This window comes from Rhipicephalus sanguineus, chromosome 8, assembly GCF_013339695.2.
Source record: "Rhipicephalus sanguineus isolate Rsan-2018 chromosome 8, BIME_Rsan_1.4, whole genome shotgun sequence".
NCBI classification, from domain to species: domain Eukaryota; kingdom Metazoa; phylum Arthropoda; class Arachnida; order Ixodida; family Ixodidae; genus Rhipicephalus; species Rhipicephalus sanguineus.
The window spans coordinates 34,703,469-34,723,468 of record NC_051183.1 but is presented as its reverse complement, the minus strand read 5'-3'; the positions used below and the strand labels follow the sequence as shown (position 1 = coordinate 34,723,468).

The window sequence follows — 20,000 nt, the reverse complement described above, 5'->3', positions numbered from 1 at the left end:
ACATACATACAGTATATATGGTCGAACCCCCACCCCCGAATAAAAATTTCTGGCTATGCTACTGAACCAGGAACAAACCTAGCTTTCTTTCTTTCTTTCTTTCTTTCTTCCTTTCTTTCTTTCTTTCTTTCTTTCTTTCTTTCTTTCTTTCTTTCTTTCTTTCTTTCTTTCTTTCTTTCTTGTGTAATTCAAGCTTAATTCTCATCTCAAATTCATAAACCTCAAAGGAGCCTTGCACCCAAAATCATATTGCTCAGTTTTTACTGTACATCTGCTGAATATCGCTTCGTGATTGCGAAGCACGAGTGAGATCGAAGTTATTGAAATTTTAATTTGTTCCTGAGCCAGTTTCCGCGCACACTGCGCCGTCGTGCATCAATAATTTGCGCCAGCGGACGGCATGCAAAGGCAGGCGATATCTATGCTGTTTCCTTTCATTAGTTGGCCAGAAAGTTGAATGGCAATAACAATTACTTCGTTATATCCATCGGTTTGTATAAAGAAGGTTTTAGGTGCGGTTCTTTGCAAGGCCTCCGTGGTTCCTTGCGGTATCTCGGAAGCCATGTTTTTGTGCCCAGCCTCCGAGATGGCGCCGGCAGGTGACGCGCAATCTCAGAGGCGAAAGCACATGAGAGACACACGTAGGGCTAGAGTTATGTGCCTCGTGACTACGTGTATATTTATTATTTAATTTTATTAGGCTAGGACACCAATAGTGAGTCCACCCAATACAATGCGTAATTGGCCATACATATCATCATCATCATGTTTTGTGCATGGCCTCCGAGATAAGCGGCGCCGGCCAATCTCGGAGGCCATCTTCTGTGAGTTGTAACTACTGTCAACGTAACGAGATGGCGCCACCAGTGCTGTCGGTTGTCGATGCTCCGAAATCTGTTTTCTAATCCACGCTGTGTGAGCGTTGCTGCGTTTCTGCTCATTGAAGCTTTTTGAGCGCAGTGCTGGTATTGATGTTGCTTCATCACTGCGACGCTGCTTCTACACTAACTTTAGAGAGAGCCCGAGATTACCGGCGGTGTTGGCCACACTGCATTTTAGCTGCCCACCTCCCGTCCTTCGGGATAGCCGTGATCGTATAGTGGTTAGTACCTTGCGTTGTGGCCGCAATAACCCAGGTTCGAATCCTGGTCACGGCAACTTTTTTTGCGCTAAATGCTTTTTTTTTTTTGAGCCTGCGTAGAAGCTTTTTCTTTGCCTTTTCTTCACGCTTTCCCTGAGCAATCAATGCGGTGAGGCAAGCTACTGCCTGCTGAAGCTTGTGCTTGGGATTCCAGGGGTTTATCTAGAATTTATATTTTAGTGATGCATTGCCAGAACGCAGGATGGGGAGCGGGGTGTGGTGGATGGCTGCTTGTATTTAAAGGGGCACTAAAGAAAAAAAAAAGGATTTTTCTCGTGTTCGCAAAGTGCTCTTCCACGATACCGAAAACACCTCGCTTGCGCTTCGATAGGACGCTGGTAAGCGAGAAAGCGCGCAAATAGAAAATGTACGGGTGCCTTCATGCCCGCGCGCATCGAGGCAATTTAAGATAATGCTGGTGGCGACGCCGAAGCTCGAAGCCATCAAAGTCTGTGACGTCACAGACTTTGATGGCGTCTACTATAAGGCTTGTAGTTTCTAACTAGTCGCCGTGACTATGGCACCAAACCGTGACGTCACAGACTTTGATGGCGTCTACTATAAGGCCTACGTAGTTTCTAATCGGTAAAAAAAGAGAGTACATTGTCCTCTGGCTCTGAGGGAGCCAGATACTTAACATATACCAAGTTTGAAGAAATTTCCTTGAGCCAATGTGGCCAAAATACGAAAAAAACAACTTTGAAATCCATGACGTAACCACCGGAGATTCCGGCAGGAAATGTTTTAGACATTGATTTTCTCATCTATTAATAAACATATGGTGGTGAAATTAACAACACTAGAGATTTCAGAGTATAATTTATCAGTATAAATTTGTGGGGGCGCCGGGATCCTCTTCGGGATATCTAGGGGATGTAGGGGGGGGGGGGGGTTAAATTCCTGCGCGTTGTTTTTCAGTAGTTCGTCCAGTCTACTTATTTCTTTGCGGGTGGGCATTAAATTTTGCAAATCGTGAACGTATTCAGCGACCCGTTACGAGACACTTTTGCCACTCTTGCTGATGTGTCTATAGCTGCTAATTTCGTTTGCTCTCACAGGTATTACTTAATTCAGCACACTAAAGCAACTAAATCTTCTCATTAGACCTTATATGCCTAGAGTTGATGTTTACAAACATTCATTCCCGGTCAAAACCATCGAAGAATGGAATATACTAAGCTCGGAATATCTTACGGTACAAATTCAGTTTTGAAAAAAAGCTATAGTCACTCGGTGCCTAATTTCGACATTCGTATTTTTATGTATAATCGCACAACGTCGCTTCTATGCTGCTGTTTTGCATTTTGTTATATTTATACATTTCTGTTCTCAGTTCCCATTGTGCAGTTTGTATGTTTGCTTTCAGCGTTATAAGCTCCTCTCCCCCCCTGTAAGAGCCCGACGGGGCTTACAGTGTTGAAAATAGATGTGAAAAATAAACCCTAGAGCAAGAACTTTTGAAGACAATATCGTAGCTTAAGCAGGCGTTGTGCCCTAATATACATACAATTCCCCTCCATAAAATTGTGGACGAAAGGAAGGGGGGAGTGTGGAGGAGCGCGTTCCAAGCAAACAAAAACCCCATATTCTTAAAACACTGTGCCGCAACCGGTGGCATTTATCGGCTTATTTCCTCTCAATCATTTGTACATTTTAGATGTGTGTTTTTATATGTAATAATAATAAGAACGAACACATGTGAGGTATGATAATATCCTTTCAAGCAAACTATCCTAGCCAATATGAGCTGGAACACCGAATTCACGCTTCTTCAACAATTACTTTTAATGTACTTATATGAATGGGTCCGCTTGAGCATTTAGTTTCATGAACAAATTCGCACTTCCATTAGCAAAGTATTATTTCACGATACCAAAAACAGCACGCTTGCTGCGAGAAGATGCTTAGTAAGCGAGAAAACGCGCAAAAACAAAATGTGGGTGGCGACGCCACCTTGAAGTTTCCGCACCATTTGCCGTGACGTCACATGTTTTGACGGCTCCTACTAGGGACTACGTAGTTCCTAATCGGTAAAAAATAAGTGCATTGTCCTCCGAGGGGACCATAGACTTAACACACCAAGTTTGGGGTCATTTTGTTGAGCCAGTGGTGCCAAAATACGATAAATACACTACGAAACCCGTGACGTCACGCGAGAAGATTTCGGCGGGAAATTTAAAAATGAAACTATGAACTTTATTTTCTCCTCTGTTAACAAACCTATGATGGCGAAATTAACGACATGAGAGTTCTCAGAGCACAATTTATCGATCTAAACCGATTCATTGTTTCTCTTTAGCGTCCCTTTAAAAGGCAATTTCAGTGTTCTAGCTCATATTGCTCACGACTATACCTGGCGACACAAATGCCAGAAGAGGCGTAGCGCTGTAGCATCTTAGATCTGTGTGGGAGGGGAGGGGGGATGTGGTTTGACTAGAGTTACTGTATATGGTTCCTTTGTTGGGAGCCATATACAGTAACTCTAGGAGCCCTACACTGTAACCCTATAGTATGAATACTATACCATATACAGTAACTTTACGTGCCAGCAAATTTCAGAGTGGGTTGAATTTCCCTCCGAAATTTGCCGACATGCTGTGCCTGTGAAAGCCAGCACTATCGTAGTTCTACTAATTTTCTAGGGTTCCAGTAGTTAAAATAGCTTCGGAATGCGCGCGCGTAACGCTGATGTGGCGCCATCGGGTGAAATGCATCAGAAACGGCTTTGCGCTCGTTTCGGAGGCTATCGATAAGAGCTGGAGAAGGGTGTACGCACCCTTGCGATAAAAGACCATTTTCGACGAGTCGATCTCATATCGGCCTGCCGGCGTGCGACTGCCATCGACCTCGTCCGGCGTCACGTGACCCCCAGATAACTGTCGCGCTCACCCGTCGAACGCTGCTTGAGTGTGATACACGAGGAAAACGCAGCAAGGCCGCCCGCCGTCGTCTCACTTGACAACAACGTGTGAGTTTCCTGCCTACGTGCTTGCTTCCATCAAACTCGTGACGACATGACAAAACACCGCATTCGCGCCTCAGCTAGTGGGAACGAAGAAATGTGCTGCACAGAAACTTGTGCAGGAGCATTAAGATCAGTGAGGCAATCCGCTTTCAAAGAGTTGCATGCAGCGACCGACTGAGGCGTGAGCTGGGCGGCGGCGGCAGGATGCAACAGAACGCGAGCATCTGTCATGACCAGTCATGACGCTCCTGAGTGATGTTGCCTCTCGACGACGCCAGGGGACGCTCGCGCAGGAAGCGTGACGTCATTCAAAAGCGCGGCTTCGTGATTGGGCTAGTGTGCGCGCGAAGATTAAACATTCGACCTAGGTGTCCGCTGTTCGTAAATACGAATATTTTTCTGTTGGTGTGCGAATGCTTGAAAATGTCAGATGTGCCGAAATAAATGCAAAATGGTGCCGAGGTACGATAAGTTTGGTCACAGCGGCCACAAAATAGGTACAGGCATCAAACTTTATGCATTGTATAACAGGTTGCTTCGATCGAGGTGGCAGATAGTCTACTGCACTTACGGTCAATGAGAAATAACCAGAGTAATCGAGACAACGCGATGATGTGTCTTGTTTGTCTTTTTTTGCGCCTGCGAGCGGCATTTGCTCTACAAGTAAAGCAGCTTCGCCTGCGCTCGTTCAAGATAAAGGACGCGCGAATTCGTGTAATCCCGTTTAGTATCATTCCATAGCGACGACATGGTAGGCTTCTGGAAGTTAAGGAAATTGGGAGCGGGATCCACGCCGCCAAAAGAAAGGCGTTTGAATACTGACACGCTGAGAAGCGGCATTAAGGCATTAAAAAAACCTCACGGGATCTCTTATGCAATTCATGATCATGATGATGACCTCTTCCTGCCTAAGACATTCTAGGGACCGTACTAAGACGACTCGAAGGCGGAAGCCGTGTTCTTTTTCTTCTCAGTCGATGTGTTGATCCACCTTCTTTTTTTGTTTGGACGCATTTACTCCAGCTACAAGAAATGCATCCTTGTCAGTGTGAAGAAGCAAATGATTTGATTTGTCACTTCCACTTTGTGCTGCTCACGGCCAACCATATTTAACCTCTTGACAGGCAAGAGATAAGGTCCATGATGCTATAAGTTTTCAATTTCTTCAAACTGAAGCAACAGGTAAAAGCATCCTCCATACATCTGACAAGGTCTATTAGAGACTCAGATGGGTACAGAAGGCCACTTATATCTAGGTAATGCATGGGGCATGACCCTGCTGAAAGCAAGCTCGAGTCCTTTGCCTGCTACATACTTCGTTGCACTTCTTCTTCATTATACAAGTGATCCAGAAGTCACTTTTGCGTCCAACAACTTCAGCATTGCCAGGGAGGGCTTCACATGCCACAATCATTTCATGAACTTCGTTGAGACATCCCACATTAAGAGCTCATCCAGATTATTCAGCAGTTTCATGGCATCAGTACAAGTGCCCGGGCTTGGAAGGCTGCTCAGGATTGCTGAAGGAATGTTGCCACTGGAGGGTGACTACACTAAGCTGTAAAAACTGAGGCAGTTTAGAGATATTAAAAATTGTGTTGGTGTAGGGTGATCGCTGGAGCTAGACATTCGCCTCAGTATCCCGAAGAGATTTTCAAGTGCGTCTTGGCACAAACAAGAAGTCATCAAGTACTTAAACTGCAGGGTCTTCGTGAAATAGAGAAGGATGAAAGGTGTGCTGGTAAAAGTAACGCAGAGTACTTCGGCTGTTGATTCGCTAAGGAATCCATCATACTTAGGCAGAGCTTTTTCCCAGATCGCTAAAAACTCCAGAAAGCGTTTGATGGTTCCTACTTCTTTACTTTCTGGTCTTAAACCTCGCTTTGAGTACCTCGATGACGTGGCATCGATGAGGTCTCTCATCATAGAGATAAACGCAGAAGTAGCCTTGGTACAGCCAGTGCCATAAGGGTGTTCCACTTGGCTGTTGTAGACATACAGGCCCCTTAACCCTCTCAGATGCCACCTATGAAGAACTCTCTGTAAATGCGTCAAACCGATACGTTATTTCAAGTCACTCAATAGTCTACTGCAACAAAAATAATGTTATAATATGTTAGTTTATGTGTGTTATAGTAACTAATCCTAATTAGGCTGTAATTAAATATTTATTTATCCTGAAACCATTGATGCTCTGTTTTGGCATAAATAGAATGATATCTCAGGCTAGAAGTATAATGGAAGTTCATTTTTGGTTATGTCCATTTTGAGCAAAAAAAAGTTACACTTGTCACATGGCTCGCAGGAAGCGGCTCGTCAAACGACTCATCGAACGTGGCAGCACCTTCAGCAAAGTAATCATATGCAACAGTACACTGCAAAATGAAGTGAAATGAAGACACATATATTACGCAGGAGGTTCAATTCATCCAAAGCTCGATATATGTCACTCTTTCTTAGCCCCTAGTTGATACAAATAGCAAAAGCAAGTGGTGTACACAATTGTGTACACAGCGTGTCAAAGGTTTAAAACTTCATCACTGAAGAAGGTGAACGCCAAGGTGACTTGCATTTTTTCGAGGCCGTTAGGCTGGCAAACAGCCATGGTGACGTGGGGCATTGCCCTGAGTGTCACTGAACTTGAAATGTCGCATTTGCAGGCCTCCTTTACATATTCATTGCTAACCCTACCATCTGGCGTTAGGAGCCCTTAGGAGGTTACAGCGTTGCGCACACATTTCACAACGTGGGGAAAATCTGACAAGAAATGCAAATACCGGCTTGGATCCACTGGGCGCTTTACTTTGCACACTGTCTTTTCGAGCTTCCCGCTTACACCAAAAATTTTTCACATGCTGCATTTCCAGACAGCCCCGTCAAATGTTACAAAATTCACAAAGAGCCCTGACTTCTCGGCACAAACCACAGCTTCAACAGTGATTTTGGCCAGAATATCTGCCTTTACGTTGCTTCGCGCACCAAATGCACCGAGAATTTGTTGACATTTGCCTGTGAATGGCTGAAACAATATTGCAAGGCCACGGTCACATTGAACACCTTCTTGCCCTGGTCGCTGTACCTGCCGAGGTCAATGAAACCGTCATCATGCCCATTGCTGTTTACAGTCAAGTTTTCAGACGGTTTCATTTCACCGACAAGTATGCCGCCGTGACGGTGATGCAGATCAATAGTGCATGCTTTATCCGCAACAGCCGTGAGCACTTCTTCATTAAAGCCAAAACCACCTTTATATTTACAGACATAAGTAGGCAGGCACAAAGGGCTCGGTACAACCATAATCTTGTGCTCACGAATGCGCTCGTAAAGATGTGGGCTTTTCATATGCATCACAATGCCCCATTCAAGGATCTACTCTTGCTGCAAAATCATTCCGTTTGGTTTTTTTCCTTTTCGATGCTTCAAAGCATTCACGTACTTGCACTTGCAGCTTTTTTGGCAGGCTTTGCAACATCTCTTCAAGAGTAGAGCTAATGATAGCTTCGTTGTCTAGTGTCATTGTTTCTATGGTCTCGCTCAACCTTGCAACGCTGCGCTTTAGTTGTCGCAGCTGTGCATTTTTTTGCGCCAGCTTCTGTGTGCGGTTAGCTCTTGCCTGTCCCGCTTTTGTACGCTTATAGTATGCCTGATTCATCAACAGCTTACGAAGGTATTTGCAATGCAAGCACAGGCTTCTATTTTGGGCTGTCCCACAACACTTCAGGCTGTGCAGTTTGCCTCCGTGGAGTCTGTGCTTCGTTTTTATCTGCTCACTTTGCATTCCTATTTCAATCTCAAAGCCCTCGCAAGGAATCATGGCATCCATTTCGAACAGGAGGTCCTTGACAGCACTGATGTTGTCAACGTCCACTGTTTTTACAATAACACTCTGTACATACGCCGTGCAATGAAAGGTTGAGGCGTTACTTGAACACAAAAGTAACTTTTTAAAGCACAGAGTTCCACCACTTGAGGCACACACTGAGAACGCCACAACGTCCGTGTCGTTTGGGATGACATGCTTGGTCCAGTACCTGCTGGGAAGGTCGCCTTGCGTCATTCCCTCCAAGATATTGTAGCCGCCGTTACAGTTCGAGCTTTCAGCACTCTGCGATTCATCGTGAATGGAGTGAACTTTTCTTCGCTTGCAAGTCGCACTTCCATTGGACGACACCGTCTCTCTTTTTGGAGGCAGCTCCTTTGAGAGGTAAGCAGCAGGCACATTTGGAGATATCGTGGGAATCGCATCGTCTGTCAGTGTATGGCGACCACGAGGAATTTTTACTGACTCGCTGTTGCCCTCCAAGATACTGTAGGCCGCCGCTACAGTTCGAACTTTCAGCACTCTGCGATTCGTCGTGAATGGAGTCAACCTTTCTTCGCTTGCAAGTCGCACTTCTATTGGACGACACCGTCTCTCTTTTTGGGGGCAGCTCCTTTGAGAGGTAAGCGGCAGGCACATTTGGAAATATCGTGGGAATCGCGTCGTCCGTCAGTGTAGGGCGACCACGGGGGATTTCTACTGACTCGCCGTTGATGACATGCTTGTAGCTACGGACGATGAATCTCTCGTCGAAATGAGCCTCGCATACAACGCAGTTCTTCGCCAATGGCTTGTCAGCAGGAGGAATCGCGCGCTCCCAGGCCCTGCGTCGTTCATCGTCGGCAGGAACAGCGAAGAGAGACGCCTTCTTCCCTTGTTCGCGGGCCGAGACATACCCCGCTTTGCATCCAGGTACAAAGCAGTGTCTTTGCTGTTTAGACATCACTGTGGCATGGCCACGTCGGTACGTGGCGATCCCAAACAAATTCAAACCAGCACACTGCACACGTTGCGAGTACCTGTCTGTTGGCAACGAAAACAACGAAATGTGCGGCAACGGCGTCACGGCGTCACGGCGTTCGGCGGGTGCTTGTGCGGGCTTCGGATCGGATTGCGTTAGCTATCGAGCTGTCTACAAGTTTTCTCCTACAGTTTCAGTTTCGTTCCGCACGCAGCAGCTCTATCCTGGCGCAATGCCTACGGGCCTACGGTGTTCTCTGGCGCGGGTGCGCGTTGGGGCGCGGCGCAAAGCACTGAAATGGTGTCTTTGTTGACGAAAGTGGTTGGAGCGCACTAGGTCTCTTGGTTTGCAGTGACATGGCGGCCTTACAGGTTGCATTTGACAGTTTTAGCAAAGCGTCGTTCACTCACCGGTCCGCACTGGTGCAGCACTCCGTAATATATGCAGGGAACGGCAAGGATTTCATTTTTATGTCCCAGCTATCTTTGACCAAAGGTTAAAAAATACAATATTAGAGGCAGGCGAGTGAAATCAGTTGCAAATTGCCGACAGTCACCTTGCGCACTGCAGACAATTTTTTGTAATTAATTAATTTGCTAATTAGGATTATTTAACTAAATTGCTAAATATTGACTTTAGGCAAGAAATGTGACTTGCGAAGTTCGAGAGCGTCTTCAGATACCCCAAATGCACTATTTGGATTAAAGAAAGTCTCACGTGTACCATTTTTTCTAAGCTGCAAAGAAAGCCCGCGAAATACAAAAAGAACCACGTGACTAACGCATTCGCGCGCAGCGAACATGCTGCTCTCAGCCGTGGTGTGAGCGAACGAAATCAGCTGCGGCCGCGACTCACTGGCTCCGTTGCAGCGGTAGGCCGATAAGTTAACGGTGTTTTCTTGGCCCGCGCTCGCTACAACTTGCACCGTCACGCGCGCGCCAACTGGCTGACGCGGACCCCGCCATGCTCCGGCCCCAGCGTGAGTATAAGCCGCGGATACAAGGCTGAATCGGCTTTAAAGCAGAGCGAGAGATGCTATATTATACTATACATGGCTATGCTATGCTTTACCTTCTCCCCTCCTCTTTTCCGTCCTCAATCTTCAATCAAGAACACTATACGCCAATCCCCGCATGCGGTAGTAGTAGTTGTTGTTGTTGTTGTTGTCCACTGAACACGGCACATACCCAATACAGGGGATTGGCCGAGTACAGTGGCTGAATTTTCCCAATATTTTCTGTAGTGTTCAATTGCTAGGTGCGACAGTTTACTGATCTATTGTTTTGAAGTGCCAGTGATCAGTAATGAAGCATTTAAAGCCAGCAGAATTTAGCGAGATATTCATTTAGTCGCAATGATATATTCCTGAATGGCGAAGAAAACATCCCTGTGGCTGTATCCCAGAGTAGTGGTGGGTTGAGCCCTACAACTACGAACCAACCAACCAACCAACCAAGTGGCCCCAAAAGAAAGAACCGCGGTTTGTGCCATTTTAAGAGGATTACTCTGGATTGTTAAAAAATTCTTTCCCTTGGGGCGCCTTCTCTGGACCACAGCAACAGGAGCGTTTGCTTAGCCATATGCAAATTTCTTAGCGAAAGAATTCCTTATTAGTTTATTCCTAATCAAAATTTGGTACGTTTGAATTCCTCTCAGTAGTCGATTGTTTTCCACATTATTGTATTATTCTTATATTTATTGCCGCTTGAACTAGTCAGTCTTCAATTTTTGTTGATACCCTAGGACAGGGGTCGGAGGCAACCTTTTGAGGAGAAGGGCCAAGTTGCCTGAAGGCGACAGGCAACTTGGCCCTTCGGCAACAGGCAACTTGACAAAGGCGGGGGCCGGATGGCAAATCCGAAAAAGGAAAGAAGGCCGGGGGGGGGGGGGGGGGGGAGGGGGGCTGCAGGCAACGAGGAAAAATTGGGCGAATTGACAATAATGTACAAAACTGACATATAAATCATCTTTATTTTCAGCACCCATGTCACAAGGTCAATATACAAACATAGGTTACAAGCGAAAAAAAAACAGCTCTTTCAATCCGACTTTTGGTGCTGAACACTCGATCTTAGCCAACCCGAAACCATCTAATCTTTCTTCGCCCTTTTTTGAATCTGTGCAAAGAGAGGAAGTGAAGGCGTTAACTGCTAAGAGATGGGGGACTCTAACCATTTTAGGTCAAAACTGCCATGTCGGCCTTCAGATAGGAAGTGACAAGGGGGAGGGGGGGTCTGACATTGTGCCGGGGGCCGCAGGTTGCCGACCCCTGCCCTAGGCAAATGATTTATTTCTCGTTCTCCGTTTCAATTAAAAAAAAAATATCCCCTTATATTAACCGCCGGTTTCATGGCCAATCCCCCGTAGTGGGTAGGAGCCAAGAATAAGGCACAAGCAAGCAAGCTCTTCCTCCTCGTCATCATAAGCGTCATCATCATCACGGTTCTCCGCCGATCGAACGGCGCCATTATAGCGCCATTTTCTCTGCAGAGGCGGTGCACGATCGGGCGGTAGTCATCAAGGGTGCGCGTGATTGAACAAAGAACCATGTCCCGGAAAGGCGAGGCGGGCATCCGCGGCTCGGCTCGGCCCAAGTTCATCAACGCCCCGGAGACGTGCGTCGCCGACAGCCTGGCGGGCTTCGTGGCCGTCAACACGGCCGTGCGCCTGCTTCGCGACTCCGGCGCCCTCGTGCGACACGACTACGAGCAGTTGGCCGAAGAGGGAAAAGTGGCGCTACTGTCCGGCGGTGGCTCGGGGCACGAGCCGGGATTCAGCGGTAAGTTTGCTAGCCTAGTTTTCATTTGGGCTTGTGGGTGCAACTTGGTGAAGGGAACCGCGCAGATACCGATGAGCAGTGGCGTAAATCGAGAATGGGAACACATCTTGCCACGCGGCCATTTTATTCTTATAATTATAGGCCTTTTTTCTAATAATCTAAAACTCAAAATCGCACTTGGAAATAAAATAACAAAAACGACAATTATATAACATGATCACAGTCACGCAATCGGATTTATCGGAGCAATCGGGAAGAGAGGGGGGGGGGTCACTCGATACCATACCCCCTGGCTACACCACTGGTTACCATATCCTTTCGAAAGCTCGCTCGTCACCATGTGCAGGCTTCATCGGAGAGGGCTTGCTGACGGCAGCGGTAGCGGGACCCGTGTACACCTCTCCCTTCTCGGACAACATCCTGGGCGCCATCAGGACAGTGGGAGGAAAGAACAAGGGTAAGATATACAAAAATGCGGACAGCTCTCACTATTGGTGTAGGCTGAACTGCGGAGCTTGTGGCCGCGACCTAGATTATTAGTAAGGTAATTAGCATTGTCTTAAATAGCATGATCCTAATTAGCATGACCTTAATTAGCAAGGTCCTCTCTCTGTTTTTGTCTATCTTTTTCTCTCTCTCTCTGTTTATTTCTCTCATATATATTCCGTTTATCTGTTCTGTACGTGCTTCTCTTTTGTTTTCTTCAGAAGGTACACGCACTGAAGAAACGCCTTCATTGCACATCGATCATGTCAACCTCAATGGGTGTGCTGGCCAAAGGCCTTATTATTCACCAAATTACTAGGCGATACAGAGCAATGTACTATAACTATCCTTATTTCTCGAATCTACGTCGCCAAAGCAAACTGTTTATTTATAGTCAATCCTAAGGTGAAGAAGAGGACGAAGAGAGCGCGCACCGGCCGTGTTATTGTGTTTCATGCTGTAGGAGTCGCTTAGTTTTCTGTTCACAAAATCCTGAGCTGCGCGACTCAGTGCGCAGCGGGCCGCACCCACGTTGGGACAGTCAGGCTAACCCCACCGCCGCATCGTGGGCCCTCTGGAGTCTGGCCTGCCCGTAGTTGAGCCCCGACATCGGTGCTCTTTACCATAGGAGGCGTACTCACGATGGGTGTAGGGGGGAGGGGGAAGGAGACCTATATGTCTCCTTTTCATCAGGCGACATATAGAACGTGTGGGCGTCACCATATGTCGCACAACCGCTGTCACGTACATTTACTGTGGCTCGCTCCCACGTTCGTTTGCGCTACATACTAACGTGAAGAAACTTACGCTTATAATTTAATGCAGGGCGAAAAGATCTCGATTTTATGTCAAGCATAAAGTGGAGTAGAGAGGCCTTGCACTGGACAATTTCTTGCATGAACCACACGAAGAATTGGCATCACAGCGCGGAAAAAATCTATATACAGGGTCTGTCCATAACGTAATGAGACTGGGTCTGGTGAAAAAAAAAAAAAAAAACAAGAGCTTATTCATCAGATCGGTACATATTATTTAAACTCTTTAAAATAGTTACCTTGGGTGTCGATACACCGATTCCAACGCGATTCTCACGCTGCAAAAGCTCCCGAAAGTCAGCTGCCGTGATCTCCTTCGCAGTCTCTGTGACAGCCCATTAGAGGACGGTAACACCGTCGAAGCGATGACCTTTCAGGCTTCTTTTGAGATATGGGAGCAGGAAGGAGTCTGCCGGGCTCACATCAGGACTGTTTCAGGGCTGCTTCAGCCCTGATGTGAGCACGGCAGACGCCTTACGGGACCCAGTCTTGTTACTTCAGCGGACAGGCCCTGCCAGTGGATGTCATCACGTGGTTTGGTTAAGCGTTTTTCTGCGATTCCCACTTCAAACACTGTGCAGCTGGCATGCTGGTTTTCGTGTGCAACTACACGGGCGACCGACTGACCTTCGGCATCGCCATGGAGAAGGCCATCACGGAGGGCATCCGCGCCGAGATGGTACTCATCGCCGAGGACACTGCGCTTGCGCACACCCATCCGTCCACCGGCCGGCGAGGATTGTGCGGTTCTGTGTTCATGATGAAGGCAAGAGGAACCGTTTTCATAATGAGCCACGATTCTGCGATGTGAACATCCCGCTCCGTTCAAAAAACATGTTCCGCTCGATACGCTTCGCTCAGAACGATGTTCCGCTCAAATACATTTTCCGATACAAGTGTGCTCCGCTCAAGATGTTGTTTCCCTCAAAAAGATGTTCGCCCGGAAATACACTAAACCATGTTTTGCTCGAAGTATATTATACTCTCCGCTCGAAACGATGTTCCGCTGGAAAGATGCTACGCTCAAATACATATGTTCCGATCGAAGCGTGCTCCGCTAAAAAAAGTCGTTTCCCTCAAAAAGACATTCCGCTCGGCAGTGCGCTACGCTCAGATACATGTTCCGCTCGAAGCATGCTCCGCTTAGAACCATATTCCACGCGACGTATACGCTCCGCTCAAGAAGATATTTCGGTTCTGCAGACATGGTGACTGCTCCACAAGTGGTATGATCACCATGTTCACAGCTGGCTTCCTGCAGCTGAGGAAGAAGTAGCAAGACAGCCATTTGGGCTAGTTGGTATTTGTTCATCTTAATGCAAAAAAGTGGGGCGCACTAACAGGCAGGGACAAGGGGAGCAAAAACGAAGACAAAAGTGCGCTTGTGTCGTCGTTCTTTTTTTCTTTCTTTGTCCCTGTTGGTTAGTGCACCCCGCTTTTTGTATTAAGATGAAGAAGCAGTTCAATAAGGTTGAGAGCTGGGCTAGTTGGTGACTGATCATTATGCCTATATGGTTAGGTAGCGCACTTTCAACGGGGACAAAAGAAACAGTAGCAAGTGTCGTGTCCTTTCTGTTTCTTTTGTACCCGTCGAAAGTGCGCTACCTAACCATATAGGCATAATGAAGAAGCAGTATTCGGCGCGTTTTACCCTCTATTGGCCGCAACACGAGAAACAGGCGTTCAAATTCTCCCTCAAAGGCGGAGTATGACGAACATTTCACTCCCTCGTTTCTTGTAGAGTAAACAATGCGATTTACTCCGTTCGATTTTTCGCGAGAGTGAAGAGTAACTCGGCTCTGTCTCCACTCCCGTGATACTGTCCCCGGCTTCTAGAGAGCACATTGACCCTACTGTAGACTTAATAGAAATATTTAAAGTCCACTGTAAGGCAGAAGTTGAGGGGAAGATGGAAGCTTAAAGATATGAAAATTCTTGAACATGGGGTTTCGCTGGAGCCAACGTTATGACAAGTGGTACCGTCTTCTCCCAGGCTGCAACGTAAAGATGATGACAAGATTACTTGTCGAAACGTTGGCTCCAGCGCAACCCCACGTTCAAGAATTTTTCATATCTCACAGTCCACTGCGGCATGCGCTGGGCGAGAATAGACATTTCCTGCACAAGTAAAAAATGCGTATATAGTTGGCTGAGCAACGGAGTTTCACTAATACAGATCTTAAAGTAATTATACTTCACGTCCTGTCCAGTAGCATATCCAGAAACTTTTTTGGGGGGAAGAGGGGGGGGGGGGGTGTTAACCATACTTTGTGATGTTCGTGCGTGCGTTTGTATGTGCGTATTTACACATGCGAAATAAAAAAAATTCAGGGAGGGGGGTTGAACCCCCTCCCCCAACTGACCCCTGCTAGCTACGCCCCTGGTTCCGTCTCAAGTTACAAGTTCGCAGGCGAGTTCTCAAGCACATCCAGTTGAAACGAATCATGACGACACCAGGTGTTCCATTCTTTGTGCTTCAGTTTGAAAAGAGTATCATTCTCTTAAGCGGTTATAAAACAGCAGTGCATTTTTACCATAAGTACACTGACGCTTATTTCAAAACTGGTGTGTCAGCATTCGTTCTATATTGTGTGATTCGAGAACTGAGAAGCTTCACTTCGCAGTGAGCAAGATGTGCCACAATAGTAGTTTTTTTGTCGGAAATATGATTAGTGATTCATATATCCTGGTTTACGGTTGCGCCAGTATGTGTTTCTACTATATACCAAGCTTGTATGCACGGTATAGTATAAGACAAAAAAGGTGTACTTGGGGCGTTTTTCTGCCACACAACGACGATCATCTATCTCGCGTGCTTCCCTTGAGTTATCGCCGTGCTCCCGGTACTTTCAAGTCAGGAACAGCGTGGCAATATAAGTGTGATCATAGGAAAGTAGCGAGCGTACAGTTTTCGCGAAAGGAAACGCAAGCAAACCAGAACAACAATTATTGTTGTGTGACAGAAGGACGCCTCAAATAGTCCCGCTTAGCGTGATAACGTCGACGAATATCAACCGTAATCTTACACTTCCGCGTTATCCTTGTCTGGCATCGCAGATTGCGGGTGCTATGGCCGAGGAGAAGAAAAACCTTGATGAGATCAAGGCGTTCGTCCAGGCCAAGAAGCACAATATGGGTAAGCGCTTATCGTGGTCTTTCCTGATCACAGGCCAAATGCGACAAAATTTTAAGGCGCACACACTGAGCCTATAGTTTCGGATAACGTATATGTGGAAGAGTGTCCGCGGATGCGTCACGAAAAGGTAGCAATGATAGTGGTTTTTGATGCCCAAACTTAAAAAAAAATGACGCCGTTGCCGCTTGGCAGAAGCGACACGTGACAATGACCGCACGTTCTAGGCCATGTAAAAGTCATCTAATATTGTGAAATATATTATATGAAGGGACTCTGACATGAGCAAGTAAGCGATGCGTCACGAAAAGGTAGCAATGATAGTGGTTTTTGATGCCCAAACTTAAAAAAAAATGACGCCGTTGCCGCTTGGCAGAAGCGACACGTGACAATGACCGCACGTTCTAGGCCATGTAAAAGTCATCTAATATTGTGAAATATATTATATGAAGGGACTCTGACATGAGCAAGTAAGCGCGGCTCAGCATCACATCCGATTATATAAAAAAAAGTGGGGAGGGCACGTACGTAATAACACAACCACAAGGTCATGCGTCGTCTCCTGACTTTTTTAACGCCGTTAAGGAAAAAAATTACCCCAGTTCCACTCAGTGTGAAATCTGCAGAAGCAGCGTTCCCTTGTGAGATGTTCTGTGATCTCTTATGACTTTGTGTGGGTGCCTGTGATTACGTTATTTTTAGAGTAGAGATACACGGGAAAGAACGTGTGGCAGCCCCTGCCAAATGCGCCCCTGCTATAGTGATTTCATGCCCTATTCACGCTCAAGCCGCCCCTTCCCCGCGTCTCACTGCAGGGGCGTAGCCAGAAATTTTTTTCGGGGGGTGTTCAACCATACTTTATGTATGTTCGTGCGTGCGTTTGTATGTGTGCGTGCATATATACGCAAGCAAAACTGAAAAATTTCGGGGGGGGGTTGAACCCCCCCCCCTTAGGCTACGCCCCTGTCTCACTGCGCGGCTACCACTTCGTCCGCGACCTGATGTCATTGAAAGCGCCGTGTTGGAGCACCAGCATGTGGGGACGCGACGTTTCCGATGCACATTGATGTTATCAAAACATCACATGCAGGTTCTTTCATTATTCACGCACAGATGTTCCTGCCACGTCGTTTGCACATAGACGCAACTTGTTTGTCATCAAAGCCGCCATCGTGGAGTCTCAGCTCCTTTCAGAAGCTGCGTCCATGACGTCACGTGCAAGCCATCTATGAGCGTATCTTATTTACTTACTTACCGGACCGTGACACGCTATGCGAACACTCACCTGACATCAGGCCCAGCCTTAGAACGGTTCCGTTGTTAAAAGAACTGCGTTATTAATTGAGGCGTGTCTCGTTGGCCTCGGTGAACCCACGTGACCTACGTAACTGAGACGTCATGTTGTGAAGACTTCATGTGACGTCACAATGCCGCCGCAGTCAGCCAACATTGGCGATGTCAAATGGTGACGTCACATATGAGCACGTCATCATTTGACATCGTCAGTCGGTCAAAGGTGCACTGATTTCGGAGGCAGTGGAACATCACCCGAGGTGCAGAAAGCTACGATGGAGGGGAAAGTAACAATGCTATCGACTGAAAAGGTAAAGGTAATTTGATGCCTGTCTCTCACACCGCGGCTCCTTATGTCGTGCAAGATGTCTGGTCTCCGATTGCATAACATTATGCATTACCAAGTGTGCAGCAAGCTTTAGCCTTCAAGTGTTACAGAGTGTAACATATGCTGCAGAATTTTGTACCAGCCCAACGGCCATGCCAAATAGCTCGAAGGTTAAATACTATACCGATTATAACGTATTCCAATTGTTCTGCGTCAACCAAGTTATGCCAACAATTCATTCATTTTTCATGTTTCGTCTCACAACACTACGCGAGCAAAAAAAAAACACCGTAGCGAAAAGGTGCAGGTTTTCTGTATTTGTTATAATAGTGCCATGTACCAGTTACTAAGGTCTTCCTCCTAAGACATTGCTGTCTACATATCGTCATTCCTTCTACAAAATAGGCACATGACGAGTTTTCCTTTTTATGACCCTGACGCCACCATGCGGGCTTCCGCTGAACATGACAGTTCCTCGAACCAGTCGCTAAGGTCTTCCTAAGACATTGCCTTCCTGTATATTCTTTTTTCTTTTAAACGCAGGTACCATAACCGTGGCGCTCACGCCTTGCAGCCTTCCTGGCAGGGACGAGCTACTATTCAACTTGCCAGCGGGCAAGATGGAGCTTGGCATGGGTACGCATCCAGCGAGTGCAGATTAGAGTCTCTTCAATTAAACTTGTCGTTGATTACTGTTGAGTTGCTGGCGACAGCTGGCGACGACATGAGTATGTGAACGCTAGTAAAACGCTCACATCATATAACTGCAGTTCTTTACGCCCACATACTTATTTACCTGTGGCCTCTAGAACACCATCTTACAATCTTAGGGTCCCGTTTCTTGTCCTTGCATTTTGACGAGCATTAACGTTTCATCCGTCGAGAAGGTATATCTCGAGTGATGTAACCGGAATAAGAAAGCTTCAGTCGCTGTACCTTTGCTTCGAAAGAAAATTTGCGATTTATTCATTTCACGACCGAGATATTTGTTCGTTTCTTATAATCCGTAGGATGCGGAAAAACTCATCACCATGTATTAGCTTTGAATCATCATGTGTGCTGCGCTTGTCATAACCTTTTTCTCTTTCGGTCACATTTTTGTAACCACATTGTTTCAGGTGTTCACGGGGAAGCTGGGGCCCTGAGAGTTCCCGTGAGTCTGTTTTTCCTGCTCTCACAGTGGCCATTTCTCAGGATTCGGCATTCGAGAGAGTAGCTCGACATCACATTGGATAGAGCTATGCGAGCATGCTCACGACGTCGATAATAATGTAGTGCGGCTACATAGAACGAACGTGTTAGTCTTTTATAATGCTTCGAGTAAACACAGTCGAGAAGAATTAAGCAATAAATCGGCGCCGTCGTCAATGTTTGACATTATCCTTTAGTTCATCGGAAGGCAGCCGAAGGCACGCTTCTATTTTTTCCGTTTAATCTTGTTACACATACCCCCCCTTCGCAGTTCAGACGTAAACGCATTTTGCAATATAACATAAAACGAATTATCGTTGTACACTCATTTATTGTAGCAAGGTCGACAGCTGGGCTAGTTGGTAAGGTTCCATAATATTTAAAGCAGCGCAAAAGACGGGACGAAGGACAAGAAGTTGACACTTCTTGTCCTTCGTTTCGTCTTTTGCGCTGTTTTAAATATTATGGACACTCATTTAACTGTAAAGATGTGGTCGTGAATTTGTAATCTCTGGCACCCCCTAACTTATGACGTTGATTTTAAGTTGGGCCCGAGTCTCTGACACAAAAAGTCTCATGTGGTATTGTATGCGGTAAAGATTATGTCCGGGCCAGAGCAACGCGTGATATTTTATAGCTCGAACAGATACGGGAAGTATCGTGAGCCCTTCGCCAAGCTTGAGTAATTACCTAGCTAATACAACCAGAAAGGTGGCAGATTTGGGCCAGTTGGTATTTCAGTCATATTAGGCTAATACCATCAGGACATAGGTAACCGGGACGTACAAAAGGTTTTACGGCAGCGCTGTTACAGCATGCAACAGGTGCACTTTGATTACGCTTCATGTGGTACTGGTAGCCGTTGAACAGAAGTCGACGATGGTAAAAATGATCATAATTATCGCAATTAAAGAATCGCAATTTCCCAAGTAAACCACACAACTATTCTTTTTGCGGTCGCAGATATTGTCCGCTGCGGAAACTGCTGAGCTTATGATCAACCACCTAAGCAACGAGCAGTCCAAAAATTCCTTACACCTCAAGAAAGGTATGTGAGGCTTTTCTGCGGAATAAGTATTGAACCCTAT

The 20,000-nt window shown here is 46.4% G+C and overlaps 1 protein-coding gene and 1 non-coding gene across 2 annotated transcripts; both read left to right on the top strand.

The window, feature by feature from the left end:
* The first annotated feature begins 1,085 nt into the window (after window positions 1-1,085).
* Window positions 1,086-1,157, top strand: Trnah-gug (transfer RNA histidin (anticodon GUG)). Its single transcript has one exon. It is a non-coding gene; the product is annotated as a tRNA-His (tRNA).
* Window positions 1,158-4,003: 2,846 nt separating this feature from the next.
* LOC119401707 (triokinase/FMN cyclase) lies at window positions 4,004-19,960 on the top strand (the record flags this gene model as incomplete). The annotated part of the gene is given in 8 exon segments (XM_037668636.2): window positions 4,004-4,109; window positions 11,378-11,666; window positions 12,013-12,123; window positions 13,549-13,733; window positions 16,025-16,103; window positions 18,265-18,357; window positions 18,840-18,874; window positions 19,876-19,960. Coding segments are annotated over 7 exon segments (820 nt in total), but the record flags the coding sequence as incomplete, so codon positions are not given.
* Window positions 19,961-20,000: the final 40 nt, after the last annotated feature.